At 37.4% G+C, this 7,783-nt stretch overlaps 1 protein-coding gene across 2 annotated transcripts; it reads right to left on the reverse strand.

The window, feature by feature from the left end:
* Positions 1–1,366: 1,366 nt before the first annotated feature.
* Positions 1,367–4,960, reverse strand: LOC131954618 (elastase-1-like). 2 transcript variants are annotated; one of them, XM_059318396.1, is made up of 3 exons: positions 4,850–4,960; positions 3,177–3,304; positions 1,367–2,422 (listed from the first exon to the last, which is right to left on the reverse strand). In XM_059318396.1, the coding sequence occupies exons 2-3, from the start codon at positions 3,189–3,191 to the stop codon at positions 1,529–1,531; spliced, it is 909 nt and encodes a 302-aa protein (XP_059174379.1). In that variant the 5' UTR covers positions 3,192–3,304; positions 4,850–4,960; the 3' UTR covers positions 1,367–1,528. The 2 variants fall into 2 exon arrangements, with proteins under 2 accessions (XP_059174379.1, XP_059174378.1); XM_059318395.1 differs by having other exon boundaries at positions 3,177–3,334.
* Between the last annotated feature and the right edge of the window lie 2,823 nt (positions 4,961–7,783).

Here is a 7,783-nt window from a genome sequence, read left to right on the forward strand (position 1 = left end):
CGTTTGGTCACAAAAAATTTTTTAATATATTTTAAACTGAGCATCTGGTAGGCCTAGTTTTAATTTAAACTGAGCATCGTGTAGGTTTTTTTTCGACTGATACGGGAGGCTAGCCTGTCGCGAAGTGGGATCGTTCGCGTCACTGCGCGCGCAGTGTTTCTTCCAGTCTTTTTTCTCCGGGGGGGCACTTGAAATCTTCGGGGGGGGGGGGGCGGTAAACTTTCTTCGGGGGGGGGCGGACACTGTTAAAAGTATATATTATCTATATAAATTATATAAATTTCATTTCGTTCGGGGGGGCGGTAAAAAAATTTCGGGGGGGGGGGGCTTAGCCCCCCCCCCCCCCCCCCGAAGAGATGCCTGGAAGAAACTCTGTGCGCGCGGCAAGAGAGAGAGAGAGAGGCGAGCTACGCGTCGCTCGTTTTTTTCCACGTGCTAATGTTTACAAACAAGAGGGCGGGTTTTAATCATAGTCAAAAACTGATATAAACGTTTTAATATTTGGGCACCGTTGCTGAATATATGATTTATCTCGATTTAAAATTGTTATGGATAACATAAGGAAATTGCGCTTAAATTGTCACTAGACTTTTTATTAACTTGGTTTTTTTTAAAACGTTAAAGTTTTATATAACTTTATTCCTTTAATTATAACGTTATCTCTTGAGTGAACAAATGTAAATGTGAATATTCTGACAAATGAGAACCACTAAACAACATTGCCTTAAAAATAGGCACATTTATTGGTGGCACCCCCCCCCCCCCCCTCGACCCTACTCCTTTTACAATTAAAATAAAAATTTGCGGAAAATGTTATTTTAATTTTTTATGTTACATGAAATGTTATGTTTTCGTTGTTTTAGCATGTTTACAAGGCAGGTCTGGGGAGAAACAATTTTTTGGAACTACCCCCCCCCTCCAATTCGGCAATACATACATAGGCCTACACAAACACACACACACACATATACATATACACAAGAAGTATGACAATGCATTATTTCTTTAATCATTTTATTATTTATTGAATTTTGTATTGTGTGTGCTAATTACAAAGAAAATTGAAACAAGACAAAAAACAGCTATATCACAAACTAGCTTTAGTGAGAAATCAGACAAGATGTTCCACTTCTCCCCTCAGCCATTCTGTATCTCCCATTTTCCAAGATGGCCGCCGTTGTCATAGTTACCAAGATTTTTCCACCAATTTTTTTAAGTGGAAATGCATATGCGGATATATCTTAATAAAACTATAAAGAAATAACTGTCTTCTAACGAGTATTAAAAAAGTTTTTTTTTTACCGGAGCCTTCCCCCTTAGTTCATTTTAATCGAATAGTTTCACCTTCACTGTCAAGAACTTAGCCTATAACTTAGACTATATAAATTAATAACCTTAACGACGAATTAAAACTTTAAAAAATGCATATACAAGTGATTGACGCATTTCCCACACGGAGTTTACTTGGGATAAATTTGAACCAGTACGTCAATAGTCCCGTTACAAACATCAAGTACATAAAATGTACCTACGAGTACTTACGAATCAACCCGTTAATTATGTCAACATTTCTAGACACAGTCGATTCAAAATTCATAAAAGTTCCATCTAAATCAATCGCAAAGGCCTTAACTCCAACCAAGTAGTAGCGGCCGTTCTTCAGGCAACTCACGGGCCCACCTGAGTCTCCATAGGATGCTCCTCTATATTCTCCATTTGGCGTGTCCACGGCCTCAGTACAGAAATAATTGTTGACTTGCTCTATTCCCCCAATAACTCCCTGGAAGGCCTTGCAGACAGATTGATTCAAAATTTTGACTCGAATTTGTTGGAGAATGTCAGGATATCCTCCCCCAGACATCATCCCCCACCCTGTGAGGAAACATGGTGAGGCGTCCCAAACGTTTCCCTCCGGCAAACAAATCGGTTGAACAGAGTCGGAAAACGACAGTGGTGAAGTCAGTCTGAAAAGGGCCATGTCTATGGCAGTAGCATCATCATTTCGTTCGACCAGAATTTGTCGGTCTGTCATTGTAATATTACCATTGCGCTTAATGTTGTTTCCGTGATAGACTTTAACAACATTTTCGCCTTCGAAACAGTGACCAGCCGTCACAATCCACTGACGGTGAATGATAGAACCTCCACACATACCTGCAGCACCTACCACCCAGACTTGCCACGGCCAGGCGTTAGCTGGAGCATCTTTTCCATTGATAATCTGCTTGGATTGGTCGTTTTTAGACACGCCACATTCCCCTTGGTTTAACATTGGTAAGTTTTTTTCTAGAGGTATGCGGGGGTAATTATATTCATAATGTTTCTTGAGTAGATCTAACGGAAATCTGATACTAGGACTTACAGAACAAAGTTCTGCTTGAGATGTAACCCAGGTGTAGTCAGCACAAAGTAGTACGAGGAGCTGCAAAGGATTAATGAAAGGTCACATCGACACAACTTGTACACCAAATAAATGTCACATCACTACACAAATATTTAAACACATCTTGTACAGAAAATCAACCAGTTTAGGGGGCAAATATAATGTCACATTATTACACAAATATTTAAACACATCTTGCACGTAAAATGGACATGTATTAAATGTTTGACAACGACAAGAACAAAGTTCAGACAAGATTATATTTTTATCTGGAATTAAGGGTCGTCCATAAATGGAGTCACACTCGTAGAGGGGAGATGGGTTCCATAATTGTGTGACGATGTGTGATGAGGGGGAGTGGGGGTTGAGTTATAAAAACATAATGTTAGGAAACGAAGTTTTGACGTTATTTCGTGTTTCAAAAACTGTTTTAATGAATTGTAATAAAAAATTGATTACAGCACTTTATGTTGATCGAGGTCAGCCAAGATATCTAGAAAACAATCACTGTTTTAATAAGAATGAAACAGCAGTTTTGAGGGCTGTTGTTGGCTGAGATGTGATATTATTTTATGGGGTGGTGGGTCTGGCTTTCTGTGTCGAAGTGTAACGGAGAGGAGCTGGGAATGGGGGTGGAAGGTGGAGGAGGGTGGGGGGGGGGGAGGTAAAAATTGTCAAAATGATGCGTGAATTTATAGATTACACCATTTTAGACTTCAGGTTTCAGCTTTATTTTTCTTTAACTAAATCATCCATATACAATATAATGTTTAGTTAATACAAGTAAGTTTACCAAAAGTTCTTTCATCTCTATTTACACTCACGACGTGTAGATTATAAACATGTTTCTGAACTTCTTGATCACCAATACACAAGAACTGCGTCCTTCAATGTGCCTCAGTCGAGTATTTTATCACCTTGCTGTAATAACAAGTTTACCAACAACCAATTCTGAATGAAACAAAAGAACAAGAAAAGAAAAAGTATTTATATTCAACACAAAACTCTGCTTTGTTTACAAGTTTGTATCTATGTTTGTCTAAAGAGATCATAAAATAATTATAAAAGTTAGAACAAATACTTTGTTTATTAATTTATAAAACACCCATAGCTGCCTTGAAAAATAAGCCCATGTTCCCCATTCATAAGTTTAATACATTATGAAGGTAAACTTTCTCTAGGTATTATGTCGGTTATTATTTTAACGATACGTCTGTTAGTTAATTTTATTTAGGTTGGCTGGGTTATTTTTGACGTAAGATAAACGTATCTGTAGAGGATCTAGACTTAAGCATCATAATAAGGTAAAGGTAAAGGTAAAGGTAAAGGTAAAGATAAAGATAAAGGTAAAGGTAAAGGTAAAGGTAAAGGTAAAGGTAAAGGTAAAGGTAAAGGTAAAGGTAAAGGTAAAGGTAAAGGTAAAGGTAAAGGTAAAGGTAAAGGTAAAGGTAAAGGTAAAGGTAAAGGTAAAGGTAAAGGTAAAGGTAAAGGTAAAGGTAAAGGTAAAGGTAAAGGTAAAGGTAAAGGTAAAGGTAAAGGTAAAGGTAAAGGTAAAGGTAAAGGTAAAGGTAGAGGTAGAGGTAGAGGTAGAGGTAAAGGTAAAGGTAAAGGTAAGGTAAGGTAAGGTAAGGTAAGGTAAGGTAAGGTAAGGTAAGGTAAGGTAAGGTAAGGTAAGGTAAGGTAAGGTAAGGTAAGGTACGGTACGGTAAGGTAAGGTAAGGTAAGTAAGGTCATGGTATGGCCATTACCTTTAGGTAAGGTTTCTAATTTCATTAATTTTAAAAAAGCATCAGGGTAAAAAGAAATTCATTGAAATACAAATTGAGACGACAGCGAACTCAGCCCGCCTATTTTGAAAGTTATCAATTTGCATTGGAAGAACTCAAGCAGACGACAAATTTATGCTGAACGGTCAATCGCGTCGCAACTACACTACTTAAAAACTAACCCACCGTATCAGTCATAGCATCGTAACCATTTAAAAACAAACGCGTTTGTTTTTCAAAAATCTTTTTTATGATAATTAAAATTAGTATCAAATTAAAGGAATATAGATCTCTAAATGCACTTTTTAATTGTTTACGTAAATGTTCAACAATTTTGATCAATCTTCTGAAAACCCCACATCAAAATCATTTGTTCTCAAAACTTTGCATGTAAAACTTTTTAATGAAATATTTTTTAAAAATAAATTTAGTAATCGAAAATCTAGATCTAGAAAAGATTTCAATGTAGAGACCCACAAACAAATAAGAGATATATGACGACTATATCCCTAACATTTAATTAGACCTACACCAATAAGGGATATATTGTGACTAGATCTAGATCTAGATCTATATCCCTAACAATTAAATTAATTAGACCTAGATCTACACCATGGTGACTATATCCCTAACATTTAATTAGACCTACAGCAATAAGGGATATTTGACGACTACATCCCTAACATTTAATTAGACCTACCCTACATAACTATTATCGATCGAAAATTAAACTGCTAATTATTTTATTCTGTTCAACAAATGTAGATCTAGATTAGATCTAAGCAAATCTAAGCAGAACTACCGCTGCATCTTGTTATCATAAACTAACTGAATCTAAATTTGAACGTGCAATATGGTGCAAACGCGCAAACGCTTGTGCAAGTATAGTCTGTGTGAAACAGAGAATCTATTATCTATATATCTGTGCCGCGACATCTATTATCTATATATCTGTGCCGCGAATTAGCGCCACCATAGAAAGCTCCCTCCACTTATGTCAATCTCCGGTAATTTTCCTTGCAGTTCCCCAGGACAGTCCTGCATCTGCCAGCTGCTGCCCCGCCGTGCGCCTCCACGTCTACCACTGCCTTCCTTGCTTTCATTCTCCTTGAGGCATCCAGTTTAGCACCAATCCTTTGTTATCATCTGGATTAGTTCTTAGTACGTCCCCCATCCAGCGCATCATCTTTTCTTCAAATATTTCGGGAACTGCCTCCATCTTTCCTAGTATTCTATCATTGAAGATGTTGTTAGGCCAGTGGATGCCTTTCACGCTGAATCAGATTTGTGTACGGTAGTCATTGAAGTCACGTTCAACTAACAACTGTGACATGGATGAAGGCATTGGGGAACTGAAACTGTGGTGACGCCATGTTGTTACTAGTGAAAATGTACAGCAAAATTCTCATCAAGCTTTTTACTTTCTCGTATACGAAGAGGAAGTTTTTTAACCGTGCAAACGAAAATTGACATTTTTACAAATCTCGACGTTTTACACCTCACTGAGTCGGAATAGCATAGTTTTGCAATTGTGTCCGTATGTCTGTGTGTATGTGTGTATCTCTGTGTGTGTGCGTGATGTGTGTGTGTATTTGTGTCTGTGAACACGATAACTTGAGAACCGTTACAACTAGGTCTTAGTCTAGTGGAGCTTCAAAATTAGCTCAGCTGAGTGTTGTTTTTATAATAAAGGTCAATTTAGAAATATGAAAACGGTTCTCTAGTCATCGAAACATTAAGAGAATGTTGGATATATTTTAGCCATTCCTTTTATTGAGCTCATAGACAGTCAGTTTTATAAAACAAGTGTTTCTCTCCGGTATTTACAAGTTCTCACTGTTCATTTAACAAGATAAAGAAGAGAAATTTAGCCAGAAAGTTCCATTCTAGATTTGTAAAGATCCCTACATCCAACTACGGACTGAATTTCTAATCAGCTTAATATATCTTTAACTCCAAAATGTTAGAAAGAAACCATTTTTAGCGCAATTTCCATTCTGGAGAATTGCGTTTATTAACCCGTCATTTCTGGATGTATGAATGTATGAATGAATGGATGGATGGATGGATGGATGGATGGATGTGTGTCCGCAGCTTTAAGTCGTATCTCCTCCTCAACGAAGCAATATCGATGACTAGTTCCAAAAGCAATTATGTTAAGCAAATTACAAGGATGAACATAGGCTATAAAAATTCCGGGTTTCTTTCATGGATTTCCCGGAAAAGCCAAAAAACCTCGAAAAAAAGCAGTTTTTGGCCCATATCTCGACAACCAGACCACTTAGCGACTTGAAACATGTACCAATCGATTCCTGCCATAATTTAGAACAATATTGCCGAAGAAAGTTTTCAAAAATATCCTTTCGTTCGGTCACAAAAAAAAATTTTAATTAATTAAAATTTGGACCGAATTAGTAGGCATTTTATGCAACCACACCACACGCGTCATCACGTTCAATAGCTGCGCCATCACGTTCAATGGCTGCGACGTCACGTTCGGTAGCTAGGCGCGCAATGGTTTTTAGTCATGTTACTCTATTGTAAATAAAACATGTAAAATACTGAAAAAAAAATTATAAAAACCTTTTAAATACCAACAAATGGTTTTAATAAGCCTGCTCTTGATTTACGCTACGACAGAGCTATTTTTAGATAACACAAGGAAATTGCGCTAAAATTGTCACTATTTTTTTAATTACTTGTTTAAATATTTTAACTACTGACAGACCATACAAACTCCGATAGTTAGCGTCACATTTACTACTTTAATTAATGACAGACCATGCAAACTCCAATCATTAGGGTCACATTTACTACTTTAATTACTGATAGACCTTGCAAACTCCAATCATTAGGGTCACATGTGGCAGTTTTGAACCCCGTTTTGTAGGTATATACTTACTAATAAATCCTAAATAGTTACAAAACTTTCGGTTAATAAAAGCGCTTATCTAAGACATTTTACCGAATAGGCTTTTGGATGTGGGATATAACAGATGAGTGTCACCATCATAGTCTTAGTCTAGTGGTGTCACCATCATAACCTTAGTCTAGTGGTGTCACCATCATAGTCTTAGTCTAGTGGTGTCATTATCATAGTCTTAATCTAGTGGTGTCACCGTCATGTTCTTAGTCTAATGGTGTCACCATCATATTCTTAGTTTAGTGGTGTCGCCGTCATAGTCTTAGTTTAGTGGTGTCACCGTCATATTTTAGTCTAGTGGTGTCACCATCATAGTCTTAGTCTAGTGGTGTCACCATCATAGTCTTAGTTTAGTGGTGTCACCGTCATAGTCTTAGTTTAGTGGTGTCACCGTCATATTTTAGTCTAGTGGTGTCACCATCATAGTCTTAGTCTAGTGGTGTCACCATCATAGTCTTAGTTTAGTGGTGTCACCGTCATAGTCTTAGTTTAGTGGTGTCGCCGTCATAGTCTTAGTTTGGTGGTGTCACCGTAATAGTCTTAGTCTAGTGGTGTCACCATCATAGTCTTAGATTAGTGGTGTCGCCGTCATAATCTTAGTTCAGTGGTGTTGCCGTCATAGTCTTAGTCTAGTGGTGTCACCATCATAGTCTTAGTCTAGTGGTGTCACCGTCATAGTCTTAGTCTAGTGGTGTCACCGTCATAGTCTTA

This window comes from Physella acuta, unplaced genomic scaffold (genome assembly GCF_028476545.2).
Source record: "Physella acuta isolate Inbredline_101_S28 unplaced genomic scaffold, ASM2847654v3 ptg001016l, whole genome shotgun sequence".
NCBI classification, from domain to species: domain Eukaryota; kingdom Metazoa; phylum Mollusca; class Gastropoda; family Physidae; genus Physella; species Physella acuta.